At 38.6% G+C, this 19,179-nt stretch overlaps 1 protein-coding gene and 1 long non-coding RNA gene across 3 annotated transcripts; one reads left to right on the top strand and one right to left on the bottom strand.

Annotated features, from left to right (window-relative positions):
- Positions 1-12,210: 12,210 nt before the first annotated feature.
- Positions 12,211-12,918, top strand: LOC125193933. Its single transcript, XM_048091886.1, has one exon. The coding sequence runs from the start codon at positions 12,211-12,213 to the stop codon at positions 12,916-12,918; it is 708 nt and encodes a 235-aa protein (XP_047947843.1).
- Positions 12,919-15,406: 2,488 nt separating this feature from the next.
- Positions 15,407-18,275, bottom strand: LOC125202304. Of its 2 annotated transcripts, XR_007173073.1 has the most exons (8): positions 17,976-18,275; positions 17,439-17,543; positions 17,139-17,191; positions 16,624-17,027; positions 16,191-16,353; positions 15,837-16,023; positions 15,567-15,735; positions 15,407-15,502 (listed from the first exon to the last, which is right to left on the bottom strand). It is a non-coding gene; the product is annotated as an uncharacterized LOC125202304 (long non-coding RNA). The 2 variants fall into 2 exon arrangements; XR_007173071.1 differs by having other exon boundaries at positions 15,413-15,735.
- Between the last annotated feature and the right edge of the window lie 904 nt (positions 18,276-19,179).

The following is a 19,179-nucleotide window of genomic DNA, read 5'->3' as shown; positions in this document are numbered from 1 at the left end:
ACCAAGATGACGGCTAATGACGATTACAACTTAATTTAAAGAAGGAATTCTAAACCCTAAAGGAATCATTTACGATGACTTTAACAGTAAAAGGAAACTAATTAATAAAAGGAAACTAACTAATAAAATATAACTAATTAATTGGAGATTAAAATATTTAAAACAAATCACAAAGTTTCCTGCTCCGCATCATGCTCTTCCACCGGGGGAGAACTCGACCTCGAGTTCTCATGAAATCCTGGATCCGGGTACTGGGGTCCGACATCTGGTCTATATGCCGTCAAATCTGCCACATTGAATGTGGAGGATATATTGTAGTCCTTTGGTAAATCAACTACATATGCATTATCATTTATGCGTCGAAGGATTTTGAAAGGACCAATCTTCTTGGGACGTAACTTGTTGTAAGTCCCTGTGGGAATGCGTTCGCGCCTAAGGAAGACCATCACTTCCTCTCCCTCTGCAAAGACTTTGAGTTTCCTGTGTTGATCAGCTGCAGTTTTGTAACGTTGGTTCGATTTCTGCAGCTTCTGTGTAACATCTTCGCGCACCGCCACTGCCCTTTCAGCGAAGTCATCAGCTGCATGTCTCTGTCCAAGACTAACTGGCAGCAAATCTGCTGTCATTGCTGGCGGCTTAGTGTACACGACTTCAAAAGGTGCGTGCCCAGTCGAGGAGTGAATGACACTATTGTACGCAAACTCTGCCTGGGCCAACGCTGCATCCCATTGGCGAGGTTTTTCCTGACATATAGCTCGAAGCATGTTCCCTAAAGTGCGGTTCACCACCTCCGTTTGACCGTCGGTTTGAGGGTGAGCTGTACTGCTAAAATTAAGGGATGAATCAAACCTCTTCCAAAGACGCCTCCAAAAATTACTTAAGAAACGTGTGTCACGATCTGAAGTAATGGACTTGGGAATGCCGTGCAATCTCACAATCTCCCTAAAGAACAATGCAGCCACTGCATCTGCATCATTCGTCTTGCGACATGCCAAAAAGTGAGCCATTTTACTGAAACGGTCGACCACTACACATATAGAATCCATTCCTCTTTGTGTTCTCGGAAGCCCCAAAATAAAGTCCATCGAGAGATCCTCCCATATATTTTCTGGTATTGGCAATGGAGTGTACAACCCCGTATTTTGTGTTTTTCCTTTGGCTGTCTGACATACATTGCACGAAAGTACCACCCGAGTGACATCTCGCCTAAGTTGAGGCCAAAAGAATTTTTCTCGGATTGCATCAACTGTTTTGTCCCTTCCAAAATGAGCTGCTAGTCCACTAGAATGCATATCATAAATGATTTTATCCCGCAATGAAACCCGAGGCACACAAAGCTGGTTTGCTTTCATTAAGAACCCATCATGGATGTGATAATCTGATTGCCCCTCTCCTCTCCGGCACTTCTCCCAGATGATGCCAAAATCCTCATCCCCTGCATAACAATCTTTCAAAACGTCGAAGCCCACAATTTCCTGGCCAAGGACCATGAGTAAATTATGTCGTCGACTAAGCGCATCAGCCACAATGTTTTGCGCACCAGACTTATGCATCAGTCGGAAAGGGAACTTTTGAATAAATTGACACCATCGTGCATGCTTGTCCACGCTGATCCTCCTTTGACTATTAATAAATTTTAAAGCCTCATGGTCTGAATATAAGATAAACTCTTTCCCCACCAAGTAGTGCTCCCATGTTTTAAGCGCCCGAACAATTGCATAAAACTCTTTGTCATAAGTGCTCCACCTTGCGCGCACTTCATTGAATTTCTCACTGAAATAACAGATTGGTCGTTTCTCTTGCGACAAAACTGCACCTAAGCCTACGCCGCTTGCGTCACAATCCACCTCAAACACTTTGTTAAAATCTGGTAAGGCTAAAACAGGTGCAGTACATAGCTTTTCTTTGAGCATTTCGAAGCTCTCCTGCGCGGAATCTGACCAAAAAAATTTACCTTGCTTCAAGCAGTCCGTGAGTGGTGTTGCGATGCTACCAAAATGGTGAATAAACCGCCGATAAAAGGTGGCTAAACCATGAAAGCTGCGAACTTCTGAAGCTGATCTCGGGATAGGCCAATTTTTAATGGCAGAGATTTTGGCTTCGTCAACCTGAATCCCAGCTCCACTTATGACAAATCCCAGGAATAATAACTTGGACACCATAAATTCACACTTCTTGACATTTAAGAATAATTTGTTGGCCCTCAATGCTTCAAAAACTTGTCTTAAATGAGCAATATGTGCCACCTCAGTTGGACTAAAAATTAGTATATCATCAAAATATACTACAACAAAAACACCCAAAAAAGGTTTGAGAACCTGATTCATTAGCCTCATAAATGTGCTTGGCGCATTTGACAACCCGAATGGCATTACAAGCCATTCATAGAGTCCCTCCTTAGTTTTGAACGCCGTCTTCCACTCGTCCCCCGGCCGAATCCGTATCTGATGATATCCATTCTTAAGGTCCAGACGAGAGAACCATTGTGCTCCATACAACTGGTCGATCATGTCGTCCAAACGAGGAATTGGAAACTTGTACCCGATGGTGATTCTATTAATCGCTCGACTATCAACGCACATCCTCCAAGACCCATCTTTCTTCGGTGTAAGCAAAGCTGGTACGGAACATGGGCTCATACTCTCTCTAATTTGTCCTTTCTGTAGCAACTCCTCCACCTTATCTTTCAATATACCACTCTCTTGTGGACTCATTCGATAATGAGGAAGGTTCGGAAGGCTAGCTCCAGGAATCAAATCGATGTGATGTTGAATATCTCGTAGTGGTGGCAATCCTGATGGTGTATCATCTGGTCCAATGTCAGAAAATTCAGCCAACAATAGTTGAACTCCATGTGGAAGCTCGTGAGGCCGAGAGGTAGCTAACTTGGCTTCTTGTTTCACGATCAAGGCAAATGCAGTGTCAACACCCTTGAATTCCCGCTTCACGTCAAACCAAGAAGAGCACAAGGAAACCAATTCCTTGTCATCCGAGCCTGGTCGCTTGCGGTTTAATGGCAGCAAAATAAACTTTTTCCCTCCTTTTTCTATAGAATATACATTTGTTCTACCCTCATGACGAGAGTTAACATCAAATTGCCACGGTCTACCAAGAATTACATGACACACATCTAATCCTTCTACCACATCACAAATAACTTCATCGGAATAATTTCCAATTGAAAATGGTACCTTACATTGCTCCACAACCCTGATTCCACCTGCTCCAGATGTGATCCAGCCCAACGTGTACGGATGTGGGTGAGTTTCAAATTTCAATCCCAACTTTCGAGCCACTTTACCGGCAATGATGTTCTCCATACTTCCCCCATCCACCAACAAGGTATAAAGTTGACCTCCAATTGTGCCTCTCGTTCGAAATAATTGATGTCGCTGAGTGTTAGCATCATCAACTTTGGGTGCGATTAGCAGACGTTGACACACTCCAGCCAATTGCTTAACTTCGTCATCACAATCATCATCATTGCTATCTCCATCTGGTTCACAAAAGTCTGCCTCCTCATCATCTATCTCCTTCCCAGCAATATTAACAGTGCGTCTCCCCGGGCACATATTTGATGTGTGACCTGTCTCCCCGCAACGAAAACATTTACCCCCAAATGGTCGAGCATATGGGTTTGTATTTGGTTTGTTACCCACATGTGGAGTACCCTTATTGACTTCACCAGATCCCCTCTTTTCCACCGGACCATTCACTGGATTACTCCCATCGCCTCCTGATTGGCTGTTTGGCTGACCAGTCATCCTACTCCGGTCACCTCCCGAATTGGTTCTAAAGGGATTCTGTTGAATCATTTGTTCGGCTTTTAGAGCGAAGCCTTTAGCATCCCTCAAAGAATGGATTGCTTGAATGCCGATCCTATTACGTATCTGTGGCTTCAACCCATCAAGGTATCGCGCCACCTTTTGCGCCATGGTTTCCGACAACTTATTCCTGGTTGTAAGACGATTAAACTCACATGTATACTCGTGCACCGATCGAGTTCCTTGCTGGCAGTGTTGGTACTGTTGAAACAAGACTTGATCATAGTCCATTGGTAAAAATTCATCTACTAGCATCCCTCTCATTTTTCGCCAAGTACAGACTCTTGCCTTCCCAAGTTCCTCACGCTCTTGCAGCGTCCGATCCCACCAAGCAGAGGCCCCTCCTTTCAATCGACAAGCAACCATGCTGGCACGTTTTTTCTCTTGGACATCGGCATGCTCAAAGAACCTATCTACTTCAGCGACCCAATCTAAGAAACCCTCAATATTTAGAGTCCCGTCAAATGTGGGAATGTCAATCTTCAATCTAAACCCAGGTGGAGTCCTTTGCTTCCTCGGTCTTTCACAATCCCTTTCCATTACTACATGACGATCACCACCACGTCCCCTACGGAGATCCCTCATACGATTATTTCTTCGTATCGACGCAGATTCATTAACACTCTCCTCTAGCCCATCAGAAGTTTCACTATTATGACGTCGCGAACCCCCTGATCTTGTCAATGATTTTGAATGTCTTGAGCGTCTTGATGGGCCCGATTCATCAGATTCTGACTCAGACGATACATCCACCCGACTCTCCCTACGGAGACGCCGACCGTCCTTCCGTCTGATCCTTTCCGTCCTGGCTGTAGAGCCTACACCCACTTCCAAGACATCCAGCCTTCTGCTTACCCCTTCAATTTGCGTTTGTATGGCATCGAAACGCAAATCAAAGTGTTGCTCCAAACGGCGCAACAACGAACAATCTCTCATCGGCATAGGACCATCGCCGTGATCATGCCCACAAAGATTGCCTACCACGGAATCGTCAGCCATGGCTCTGGTAACACCTGACACAGAGTGCGCAGGGCGAGGGATCGAAGATCCGTTTCTATTAATCTCAAAACCAAGATGACGGCTAATGACGATTACAACTTAATTTAAAGAAGGAATTCTAAACCCTAAAGGAGTCATTTACGATGACTTTAACAGTAAAAGGAAACTAATTAATAAAAGGAAACTAACTAATAAAATATAACTAATTAATTGGAGATTAAAATATTTAAAACAAATCACAAAGTTTCCTGCTCCGCATCATCCAAAATTGGGCAGCATCTGAACCCACCTGCGGCTCTTTTTGTTGCTCAAAAGTATGATCATTTCATAATCACCTCATCACCCTCTAAAGAGGACGAGGACAGTAGGAATAATATCTATAAACATCAGAAAGGGCAACGAAAAAGTAGAAGGAATTTTAGTCTAAAATAGATCATAACATCAATTCTCTTTAAATACTAAACAGAATCCATATCTTCTCTAGCATGCCATGCAAAGACGCCGCTAATACAAAGACAGAAAAAAAAAACGCACACGCACAGTGCTACTCCTAAATCAAGATGAAGAAGCTATAAATGCAAGATTCTTAGTTATCAACGGATATTATTTAGTACTCCATTAAGCAAAAAAGTACAAACACCCAAAATCAAAGAGATAATAATTGCTCCAAATCAACATACCTTCCTAGAGTTGGAACAAGACGAACATCTGAACAACTTGGCTGCTCTGATGAACCTCCGTTGTGATCAGGCTCCATCTCTCTCCAGCAACAGCAATTTCACAAAATTACGGAAGAATGTATAGATGCTTCTTTCCAACCTAAGTTGAATCTTCATCTTACTGAGTAGTAGTAGTTGATATAAATAGGCGGAAGCAAGCATCAGATAATGAGTGGGGCCACCCAAAAGCCAAAACGCAGCGTTCCGGGATCGGCCACATTGTATCCGTGGAAGACTGGATGCTCCTTCGGTTAATCATATTATAAAACTAATGTATGACTAGTTTTGGTAGGTGAAGGGAGTAGGTAACAGTACAATTTTACATGGTTAAATAAACAAAACTTCATCTTTTCAGTGTCGTTAATTTAGGCCAAACTACTTAAATGCACTAATATAATAAACCATGATTATGAAACATGCACGAAACCATATTACTAAGTCTAAATTTGATGTAAACAGTGTAATCTTAATGGATTGCAAGGTCACATGCAAGATTGATATTTACAAATTATAACCACTAGATACTCCCCCGTCACTTAAATTTTGTCACACTTTGACTAAGCACGGATTTCTAGTGGATCCTACTTTTATATACTATTAGTTTTATAATAAAATGTGAGTAGGAATGAGTTAGAAGAATATGTAATCCACTATAAAAAAATAAAAAATACATAATTAATGATGAGAGAATTTAGATGAGAGAATAGATGAGAATTGTGTAGTGTGGTGGAAAATTTTTTGTGTTGAAATGGGAGTATTTATAGATGAAAATGTAAATTTTGTGGGAAAAAAATTTAAAAAATAAATTAAAAGTATGTAGAAAACGGATATTTTATTGGGAAGTGAGAAAATATTTTTTTATTTAAAAATGATTTTTTGAATTAATTTCGAATTTAAAAAAAAAAGAAATTGCCAACGGCTATGTCGTTGACCAATCGCGTGCCGCCAAGTAAGCCTGCTTAGTAGCACGGACGTGCTCTTATTTAAGAGCACCGCCTTGCCGTCGGCACGACGGACAGCATGCAGCGGCGGACAGCGCTCGCCGCGCCGCTGGCACGGACGACGTCCGTCGGCTCAGCCGTTGCGGATGCTCTAATTATACAAATTACAAACAGAGTTGTGATCGATGTCGGGCCAATTTTAAAGAACGAACTAGAGATCAAACTTGGGCCACTAAATCTAGTTTTTTTTTTATAAGATGCGCTGCTGTATAAATTATTCCGGTCTTCATCACAAGCCCATTTTACTTCATTGTATTAGGTTTATTACTCCATTCAGGTATGTAATACTTTGAAACTACAGTATGCTTTTACTTACTTCCTGTAGGTTTTGAAATGATTCAACACATGCTTCATTCGAATTCATTGACCCGGATTTTTACTTTATTCACTTTTAAAAATGCAATTTATTCCAATAGGTTTATTACTTTATTCAGAAACGTTATTACTTCATTGGACAAGGTTTTTACTTCATTCCAGTAGGACTTCAAATGCTTCTAAACATTCTTCATTCAAATAGTTAGTTTATTACGTCATTCCATGTGCTTATTACACAATCAATTAGGCTATCATTCCATTTTTTTCAGCGTTGTAGCAACGGTGATAGACATTGTAGGGAGAAAGAACGGTGCGTGACGGCGAAACCGACTTTACGTACTAGAATGAAGTTATAATCATATTGGGATGAAGTAAAAACCTACTGGAATGAAGTAAATATTCTGAAATGAAGTTAAATCTTCCTAATATGTTAGTAGACTTATTTGCCCTGGGCTGAAGTAAAATACGCTCGTGATGAAGGCGAAATTAATTTATAAATTTGTGCATCTCATCTATAAAAAATTAGATCTAAAAACTCTAATTTGAAATAGTTTTGCGGTGCAACAATAAGAAGTGGATTTGCATATGATGAGACTCAATTACAAACATACTCTCTCCGTTCCATAGTAATAGAGACATTCCATTTTGTACACTCATTTTGAAAAAATAATTATAAATAGTTAAGGTGGAGAAAAAGTAAAGTAAGAGAGAGAATATTATAAATAAGATTCTTCTTTACATTATTCTCTCTTTTACTTTACTCTCTTTACACTTTAATTATTTAATATCATTTCTTTAAAATGAGTGAAGAAAATGAAATTATTCTATTACTGTGAAATAGTGGGAATATGTAATTTTAATTTAATAGTAAATCAGGGCGCAGAAAAGTTTGACTATTTCAGCAAAAAGGTGTCCCCCAAATTCAAATTACGTACTCCTTTTGGTAGATTAATTTGTATATAAACTAGTACTAAAATATCTTTCGTAAACCTCAATCAAATTTCAACGGTTAAATATTTGAAGATTATAAGATAACTTAAATTTGCTACCAAGTTCAATAAGAGTTTTCTCGGTTTTCAATTCTCGTTTTCAATTTGATTATCACCTTCAGTTACATTTAGGGGCTTCTTGGTATGATGGGAATGAAATGGAGATTCCATTTCATTTTTATGCTTGGTGACAACAAATAATATAAGAATGAAATGAAATGAAATATAAATAATTATTATGTTGATTCTGTAAAAAAAATATTTATTCAAAATATTTTTTGTCAAATATTTTGGATCATATTAGTTTGAACTATACACATAAATGAGTGTGTGCATATGTGTTGTATGTATTGTTGATTTGTGTATATATGTGTATATGTGCTTGTGTGTGTGTGCGCCACAGGTATGTGTTGCTGTGTGTGTATGTGTGTGTGTTGCTGCATGTCAGGGTATGTGAGTATGTGTTGCTGTGTGTGTGCGTATGTGTTTGTGTGTTGTTTTTTGATGTGTTTGTTGCGTGTGTGTATGTTTTTTTTTTGGCTGTGTGTGCGCGTGTATTTTTTTTTGGCTCTGTGTGTGTGTTTGTGGGTGTGTATGTTTTCTTCAATTGTTAAAAGTTTTAATTTTATTATAATATTAAGATGATATTAAATTTAAATATAATATTAAATAATATTTATATAATTTTGTAAAAAAATTAAAATAAAATTGAATGATCATTCCTTAGCTAAATGGATGGAATGGGTATTCCCATGTGTAATGGAATGATAATTTCTAAAGAAAAAATATTACCAAGCAAATGAATAGGATAGAGGTAGGAATGTCATTCCGTTCCTTCATTCCATTCCACCATACCAAGAAGCCTCTTAAAATGGCAACAACCACATATTAATCAGAGACATTCTTCAGAATTTTAAAAAAAATAAGCTTCCCAATTTAGGAAGCTTAATTCCCTATTCAACGAAAAGAAGAAATTTGTCAGAGAATGAGGCCCACCTGAAAAAAAAAATTTACCAAAAATAGAATTATCTATTTTTATGGGATCGAACAAAATAGCAAAAGTAATTTATTTTTATAGAATGAGTGGAATATTCTACAGGCATAATAGTAGTAACTCAAAAACTCGTATCCTTAATGTTCACAAGAGAGTATCTTTACAGCACAAACAGCTTTAGCAATCCAGCAGACTAAATGCCACTGGCTAAATTCTATAAATAGGTCATTCTGAAAAAATGCTTCTATTGATAGGGGTATGTTTGTTTGCTTCTATTACTGGGTGTTGCGCATTCTAAGAATGCGTAACTTAGGTGAATTCGCAACAGATCAGAAAAGTCAAACTAAACACGCATTCTTAGAATGCGTATTTGAAATACGCGTTCTTAGAATGTGTGTCTAACGTGAATAAAATCGGGGCAAATCAGAACAGACCGCAGACGCCGCTTCACTCCAATCGCATTCTGGACTCTGCTGCTTCTTCGCCGCCGCCGACGTTCCACCCTCCCCCCCTCCCCACGGTTTGTATACCTCTCTCTCTATCCCTGTTTCCCCTTTGCTAGGGTTTGTGCACTCTTTTGTAATTGTTTTTTCTTTGGAAGAATTGAAACAAGAATGTGTGCATTGTGAGATTAAGTTTGTAATTCTCTTTATTGTGCATTGTCAGTTGATGATGAAGCTTCGCTTTCAGTATATTTGAATTGATTCTTTAATTGAGATTTGAATAGCAAATAGAACAAGCTAGTTCACTTATACATGAAATTATTGGTGGAATTGGAAAGAGTAAAAAAACAATCTTTGGGTTTCATTGTTTGAGTTGAGGAGAAAAAATTCCATGGATTAAAATGGTATGTATTAAAATTTGGTGTTCACAATTTTAACTAAACAAATATGTTACTGAGTAGTATATCTTTGTGCATGTTCAAAAAAATTTTTTATCTTCATTACTTTTTAATTACTATTTTTTATAGTTAAGTAACTATAAAATACTATATATATTTATTTCTACTCAATTTTATTTTCTGAGTTTCATAGTTAATGTTCATTTTTAACATAATCTCATTAAATGTATAAAAATAAGACTGTTATCCCTATATTTGAATCAGTATTTTAATTCTTAGTATTGATACTAAAATATGTAATGATAAAAAAAATACATTGTATAGTCATTCGTATAGTTAACTTAGTGTAATGCTAATAAAATTTAATTAATGTATATATAGAATGACATCATCATTAACTGGACCGTCTCCTTTGTATTGTGGTCCCGAAGACCCGAGCGTACTTTACTTGCAACCGCATCACATAACTGAAAGCATAATCTCTGGGAATGATACCGACACCTTCCAACCACGCAAATTGGATAATAACATTTTTCAAGCTCCAATGCATGACCGAGTGTTGGGGCATATAGAGCGGATGGGTTTTGGTGGCGTGTACCATTGTGGAAAGCCGAATATGTTGGACGCTTCACTTGTTGGGGCATTGATTGAGAGGTGGCATCCCGAGACACACACGTTTCACCTTCCAGTTGGTGAAGCTACAGTGACCCTTCAAGATATCGAGATGCTTTGGGCTTTAAGGGTCAGTGGTGAACCAGTTATCCTTACACAAGTGAACCACACGAGAGAGTACTGAGTGGATACGTGTTTGTCGCTTTTGGGTACCTAGTTAGGCTGAATTGAAGTTGGGGGGATTTAATGCCACTACACTGAAGGATGTTGTTAGACACCGTCTTGACGACGATCTACCCGAGCATTATTACATGCAGCATGCACGTATATTTGTGCTACTCCTACTAGGTTGTTTGATCCTCCCAGACAATTCGGGGAGAAAAATTCCCTTCCACCACATTCTATTACTAGATGAGGAGAATCAGTGTTCACAATTTAGTTGGGGTGCAGCAGCGCTTGCCACTTTAGATCACTACCTTTGTGAAGCTTCGTGTCAAAAGCAGGTAAGGCACATTCAATGTCTCATCATCAGATGCGTCTTGGGTTGCTTCTGATTCTTCACTCAATTCAGGTGAGGTTGTTGACTTTTCTGACATAGAGTCTTCAGATTCAGAATCGTCACTAACTTCATTATGGAGAGATAGTCCACCATCCTGAAAACCAGGCCCATCATCCCCAAAACCAGGCCCATCATCCCCAAAATTAGCCGGCTCGTGACTAACTTCATTATGCCCAGATGGCCCATAATCATATTATACTCTATCATGAACTTGTCGTTGTACCCTTCTAGATTGATAGACAACGACCGTATGTGGAGTACGTTGTTGTGCTAACTTAGCTTGATAGTCAACAAATAACTCAATTTGACCTGATTGAATAGATGTTGCAAACATATCCCTCATATATGCATCGCAAAGTCGAATGCTCACAAAGTTATATCCATGACCCACTTGAATTGCACGTTTCCATGTCAAACTAATCATATACTCATTCACATTGATTCAAATGCAATCACATATTCTGTTAACCAACTCATTGTATGGAACAAACTCATCTAACACAAGGTATGCATTTGCCACGGGTGGCTCATAAGACAAACCAATTCCTCCAATTTGTACTATTTATAGAATGACCTATTTATAGAATTTAGCCAAAAAAAAACCCCTATCGATGGAAGCATTTTTCCAGAATGACCTATTTATAGAATTTAGCCAAATGCCACTCTTCCATGATGATGAGAACCACACATTATCGACAACAAATTCTCTTGTTTCTTCCGAATTGAATTGCTATTAATTATTTATAATATAACATAACTACCAAACGGACTCCTAGAGTTCTAATAGTAATGGTATGTTTTTTTGATAAATTACTTCGGGACATTAGAACATCCACAATGGTGAAGAGATTGGGCGAACGATCGGACAACATCGTCCTCGGGCGTCCTCGTCCGACCATTGCAGGTGCCCGATGCATCGGGCGCCCGAGTGGGACGACCGAAGTATCGGTCGTCTGGGTCGGTTGCCCGATGCGTCGGGCGATGCATCGGGAGCCCATTGCAGAGGCGTGCCTGAGCCCGATTTCGACGCGTTTTCAATTTTAATTTTTTTTATTCTTTAAAACATTATAAATACTTCATCCTCATGCACTTTTCACACACTTTCACACAATACTGCCTACTCTACTCTCTTTCTATTCTTTTTTCTCACTTTCACACTTTCAGAATGGATCCGAGTCAATTCCCAAACCCGCATAGTGTCGATGACGATATGCCGATATTTGGTGCCAGCACCGGCGGCCGTTGGCCCAGCCACGAAAACTACCGGGTCGAGACTCCTAGATCTGTAGGGTCCACTTTCGTTTCTGACTCTGAGTTCGATCCGTTCTTCAACACTGACGTCTACTAGGCTGAGTACATGGAGCCGAGTTCTGGGCAACCTCTTGCTCCTAAGCCGTCGATGAGGAAGAAGAAGATGGCGCGGAAGGAAAAGGCGCCAGCCATCCCAGTCCCACACCCATCCAACGATCCCAACGACGAGTACGCCGTGGGGCGCACTGACTACAACATGGAGGAATACATGAAGGTGGCTCAGTGTTGGGTCGATATATCGGAGGATCCGATAAACTCCAACAACCAGACGTCGGGCAAGATGTGGGATCGCATTGAGGCCAGATACAACTCAGTGAAGCCGAGTTGGGCGTATAAGTGGAGCAAGGATCAGCTCCGCAAGTGTTGGGATCGGATCAAGCTCCATGTCAACAACTTTAAGGATATTTACACGAAGTTCAGGGACAAAAGGGCCAGCGGTGAGAGCATGGAGGATGTCATCCAAAAGTCGATGGCCACTTACCAGTCGAAGTACGGGCAGTTCAAGTTCTACAACATTTGGCTGATCTTAAAGGACAAGCCGAAGTTCGACGGAGGGATACCGGCCTTATCCTTAGCTGCGAAGCGAACGAAGAACACCACCACTGGCGGTTATACAAGCAGCGGCCCATCGCCCGTGGATCTCAATGCTAAGCCGGAGGGGAGTTCCGGAACGCCTACGTCTACTTTTAGACGTCCCATTAGCAACAAGACTGCCAAAGCCCAAGCCAAAGGGAAGGCGACCGCGTCTGGATAGGCTCCCCCGCAGGCTGCGCCTCTTCCGTCTACTCAGCTCGTGGCCTCAACACTCCAGGAGTTCGGTGGTTTTCGCGAGGTGTGCGAGTATAAATTTATACTTGACACACAACATAAAAACAACAGAGGATTGAGAAAATGATCAAGAATTTGAGCAAGAAGTTAGATTTAGATAACTAGTTAGGTTTTTATTAATTTAGTAATTTAGTTTAGTAATGTAGTTTTTTTTAGCTAATGTTGTTTTTTTTAATCAAGTAATATAGTTGTTTTTTAAAATTTATGGTTTTAATATAATATATTTTGCTATTTTAGTAATTAAAAATGAAAATGAAAAATAATCATATTAAAAATTAAATGCAAATTGAGTTTAATTGATAGGGCGAACATTAGGGCGAAACCATTACAGAAAGAAGGGGAATTAAAAAATACTGTGGCAACCACTAGAACTCCCATTAGGGCATCCATTGTGGACGCTCTTAAAAAGCAATGAGGTGTTGCATAACTTTTCGTTCTTTTCGTGTGATAATTATTGTTGTAATTAGTGTCACTAACAACCATAACGAAACTGTCTTTTAGTAGTGAGTACTAACTGAAAGTCTAAAAGCACTACTCCCTCCGTCCAGCTAAGATGACACATTGCTTAGCCGACACGAGATTTTAGGAGTTATTGGTTAAAGTGTTTAATTGGAGAGAGAGAAGGTGGGTGTAATTATTAAAGTAGAGAGATAAAGGAAGATGAATATTTTAATAGGAGTGAGAAAAAGTGGTTGAGTGTATTAATTGGAGAGATAAAAAAGGAAATGTGTCATCTTAGTTGGGACAAACTAAAAAGAAAAACGTGTCATCTTAAGCGGGACAGAGGGAGTACATTTTATCTTTAAAAAAATCAAATGAGGTTTAGTCAAAGTGTACAGTGGTGTGGGGGTGTGGGTTTAGTCAAATGATATTTAGTCAAATGATATTTAGTCAAAGTGTACAGTCCAATGGGGTGTGAGTGTGTGTGGGTGTGGGTGTGTGTGGGGGCGTGTACGTGCGCGCTCGGTCGATCCTATAAAAATACTCAAATATGTTAAATAAATTTATTAAATTTGAAAAATACTTGTATCAATGTTTTCTTATTAATCTAGTTTATTAAATTGTGTGTAATTAATTTATAGTTGCAATAGATTAATAATAGTAGTATATAAATAAGCTATTCGTCTAGTATGCATTCTTTTCTTTTTTGACCTTCCCGCAAAAATATGCATTTTTTATTTTGAAAACTTTTTTATCTCTATTGAGGTGGGATTCATTCTACAAACAATATATTAATTACTTTTTCTTTTTTTCTCTCTTACTTAATTACTTTTTTTTTCTATCTCTTTTACTTACTTTTTACTTAGTTATTGTGCATTAAAATCTATGTTCAATCAAAAATGCATAATATTATGGAAAGAAGAAAGTAATACTCCATCCGTCCTCAAAGAATATGCACTTTGGGTTCGGCAAGGTTTTAATGCAAAATTGGTAAAGTAAGAGAGATGCAGAAAGAAAGTAATTAAAGTATTGATAATGGATAATGGGTCACACCTCACTAGGGAGAAGAGAGTTTCTAAAATTGGAAAGTGCGTGTTGTTGTGGGACGGAAGAAGTATAATATATATTCCCTCCGTCCCAGATAATTTGGGACACTTTGACCTGACACAGGTTTTAAGAAATGTAATGGAAAGTGAGTTGAAAAAGTTGGTAGAATGTGGGTCCTACTTTTAAAGTATTAGTTTTATAATAAAATTTGAGTAGGAATGAGTTAGTGGAATATAGGGTCCACTATCAAAAATGGTAAAAGTGAAATGGGACAAATTACGTGGGACGATCTGAAATGGAATAGTGGGTCGAATTATCTGGGACGGAGGGAGTATAATTTTATTAATATAAAAATTAGGAAGGAATAAGAATGGTATGTTCATTCTTTTGATAACTGTGAACGAGTATTCCATGAAAAATGGAATAGATAGTACCAAGTAAAAGAATGAGAGTAGGAATACCATTCAACACAACCACACATTATCATTAACCAACTCTGTTTCTTTCGGATTGGACTAACATCTAAATTCTTAAACCACCCTCTTCCTAAATATCAAGAAATGAACAATATTTTCCATCTCTTTCTCCCACCACCAACCACCTCGGATGCTGCATTCGATTAATTCATTAGGCCATACCCGTAACCAAAGGCGTTGTGCATGAACTCATCAACGCCTGCAAAGAAAGTCTGGTCTCCAAGAAAGCTCATCATCGGGTTGAAACTGTGATATGAAGTGTCCAAATGTGTATTACCGATCATCAAAGAAAATTCTGACCATCAAAAGCCTGTACCTGCCCCCAGTTTTGGCAAACAGATGCTAACAGTTTATCAGCATCAGCCTGTCATTCAAAGTGATGAATCTTGATTTACTAAGATAGTTATCATTGATATGCTAGCAACTACAAAGTAGAACAAGTGTATGTATGCCTTTTCTTTTTCTGACTGCAGTGCGCTCGTCTGATCCGGACTCTTAGCATGTCTCCTAGAATATTGAAGATGATGCCTGTTTCCTTCTCTGGATCTATGTAAATTCAAGATATGTATTACACCCGAAATCTTTTGCACAAAATATCATGCACTCTGACCTGAGATATGAAGAGGGGTGAATTGAGGATCAGGGTTGGATACCACTCCTCTTTCTTTTGATCCAAGAGGCCCATAATCACAGATGGTGCTTGTGATTGTGTATCGAAAATCCTTTTATAACGCAGAGGCTCTTTCTAATACAGATCTCAGTAACTTGAGAGCATCATCCTATTAGGGGTCAGTAATTCATTAGTATTTAGTAAGAGTAGGAGTTGGAGACTCCACAATTGCATAAATAAATCTATTCACAACAACAAAGGCAACACCACCTTTCTATCAGCATACAGATTATCAATCCCAACAAACTGGGACTCCATGATATCCCCCTTGAGTTTTCCCACACAATCGTATATAGTTCGGTTGAGGATCTGTGACATAACATCTTTTCACAGTCAATTTGCACTTCTGAGCATGACTCACTATTGTCTTCCATCTGCCATCACCGTTATCTAAGATCTGTATGCATGTTGCAAGTTGGCTTTAGAAGCTACCAATAAACCATGATTTCTAAACCTAAATTGATAGACTAGCAACAAAACATAGCATGAATCCGAGTATGCAAACAAAATCTGGTTTCGCACTTAATAAATCAAAGAGTATAAATTGTTAACGAGGGCTATTACTTTGTTTTGGAGCTCCTCAGGGTTGACATGGTACCAAAACAGAAAATCTGCACAGTCTCGATGTATTTCTCTTTCAGTCTATCAAGGCGCTTGCCAGTCCTGCCTATTCCCTTCAATCTCCAAACTTCAGAAGTAAGAGATGGACAGGGAAATTTGTCATACTCTGCAAAAGGAAACCAGCAGTTATGTGGAAGTTTCTCCGTCCTCTTTAAAATTAAACTTTAATGGCCTTGTTCTTTTCATAATCTATGTATCTCAACAGAGTAGGAGATGAGACTAAGAACTCAAACTTGTAAATTTCGGATTTTGGCTGCAACAGAAGCAGCCTTTTCGTAGATATGAAGAGTTAGTTGGTAAAGAACAGTAAAACAAAACGATGATTAAGTTTAACACGGAGTGAGAAGAACACACATTTGAGGCACTTATCTCTGACCTTAAATGGCGTGGTCCATGCTTCTTGCACCATGGTTCCTTCAATATTCTGCCCGATCCTCGCTCCCAGTCTGCAGGCTGCAGCTGCACCTATTGTTCCACTCTCTGTCGTGTCCCAACTTGATATTTATCAAATCCGCAACACCATTCTTGAGCAATATATAGACATTTTTTAGGAGAAAAGTGAGGCTTCTTTTTATCTCCTGTTTGAATGATGCTTCTCTCAAAATTTTCAAGAGTCCTGTTGTTTTCATCACCATCTCCCTCAAGAAGTAGTATATCCACTTTTGCCGAAGATCCAAGGCCACAGGTCACAGTGTGCTTGTTCAAATCAAGCAGAGCCAACTTCAGGCACTCACATCTAAGAACTTCAGCTGCAGACTCCTTTCCTCTGAAAACTCATTCCTATCAGCACATCAGAAACAATACCAGAATTCGTTATGAACCAGAGTGTGGGCCTTTTTCTTGATCAAAAAATAAGGGAAAAAATTAACAACCAATAGCATAAATTCTCACCGAGTCCCTTCATTCAAAATCCTCTCTTCATCAGGTTGAAAACCCTCTATTACCTAAAACAAAGAATATTGAACAAAAGATCGTGATTGGCAAATTAACAATAATAAATTTCTCAAGTGGTATAGTGTTTTATAACATAATATATAATCAATCAAGATGTTGAGTCATCCTCTTGACAAAGTCATTGAAACAAGAATACCATCAGTCCAAAGTAAATCCCATTTAACAACAATCAATCCTTTGCAAAATGGAAATATAGCATTCAACAAACATAGAAGAGAAGATGTGCATGCCACGCACCATTTTAAGAATTAGACCGTCAGTAACTGGCAATCCTCGGCTAACCATCTTTAGTACTCGGCTACACGTTTTTAACACCATATGTCCCTCTCTTCATCCAGTATCCTACCATTAAGGGAGGAGGGAAATTTGAGCCATGTCAAGTCAAAGAAACAGTAGTAATGAAAATTTAGTCAAATCAAGAATGAAAAAAGAAAGAAAGAAAGATTCCCAACTGTGGGAATTACCAAATCAAATGAATGAACTTAAAAAGGCTAATTGAATGATTCTATAAACCATAAAAGAAACACCAATCCACGTGACTAATTTTAAAGACAAAAAGTATGATCAATTCAGAATCAACTCAATAGTCTTTTAGGAATCATCCTCTAAAACTTGGAATAAAATCTAATCATATCAGAAAGGGAAACGAAAAAGTAGAAGGAGATTTAGTCTAAAAGTGATCATACAGCAATTATCTTTAAAATAAGCAGAATCCATATCTTTTCTAGCATATCTTTTCTAGCTTGAATAAGCCAAATCGACCTATCTTCTTACAGTTAGAACAAGCTGAACATATGAACAACTTGGCTGCTCTGATGAACTGCCGTTGTGATCAGGCTCCATCTCTCTCCAGCAACAGCAACCACACAAAATTAGTGAAGAATGTCTTAACGATAAATGCTTCTTTCCAGAAAATGGAGTTCAACTCAGCTCGGAAAGAAGCATCGGTGAATAAGTGGGCCACCCAAGCTACCGCGTTCCAGTATCGGCCACATTGATTCTGTGGAAGCGTATGTAGATTTTGTCAGCCAAAAATTTACACCCTTCGTCTTCCCTCCGCACAAATTTTAAGAAACTCCCTCCCTCCAAAAAAAATTGGTAAAATAAGAAAAATGAAATAAAAAATAATATATCAGGAGAAAAAAAGAAAAAGAAAAAGAAAAAGTAAAAGTAAAAGAAAAAAAAAATGGATAAAGCATGTTTCTTAAAATAAGACTATTTTTTGTTACACTCCAAAATAATAAAATGAGATTAATTTTTTACAAATGGAAATAATATTTATTTCATAATAAAATGTGAGTAAAAATATTAATGTGATGTGGTGCATATTAAAAATAAATAAAAAAGTAAATAGTACTCTGTAAAACTTATAGGAGAGGTTATGAAACTTAGAGCACCAACAACGGTGATTCAGAAGAGGTGGTCGGTGCCGCCCGGGCGGTACCGCATCGGCACACTTTTTGTGGGGTTTCTGCCGGAACGAGCGTGCTCTCCGCAGAGAGATCCACTCTTGCTGACGGACCACTCGCCCAGCTCACGTGACACGCTGTAGACTGGGCGTTTTTTATAGTACTTCCTCCGTCCCATGTTACTTGAGGCGTTTTTTTTCGGTACGAGATTTATGAAAATTGTGTGTAGTGAGTTAAATAATGTAGAGGCATTAAATAAAGTAAGAGAAAGAAGAGGCATTAAAGTAACAAAAAAGAAATAAAATAGGTGAGATTAAATGTTTTGTTTTTAGCTAAAAAAATGACTTAAGTAACTTGGAATAACCTAAAAAAGAATATGACTCAAATCAAGTAACTTGATAAAAAGAGGGTATCTATTTTAGAAGCGTTAGTGGTACTACAATTCTACTCACACGCTGTGGACTTAAAAATCCTTGTTTGGTAGTAGTTGAGTTGTAATTTTACGATGTAAGATAATTGAAGTTTGATACTATCACGATAGAATTTTCAATATAGATGACTTAATTCAC

The sequence above is a fragment of the Salvia hispanica genome, chromosome 1 (assembly GCF_023119035.1).
Source record: "Salvia hispanica cultivar TCC Black 2014 chromosome 1, UniMelb_Shisp_WGS_1.0, whole genome shotgun sequence".
Lineage (NCBI taxonomy): Eukaryota > Viridiplantae > Streptophyta > Magnoliopsida > Lamiales > Lamiaceae > Salvia > Salvia hispanica.
The sequence above is the reverse complement of the archived record's forward strand: the minus strand, read 5'-3'. Positions and strand labels throughout refer to the sequence as shown.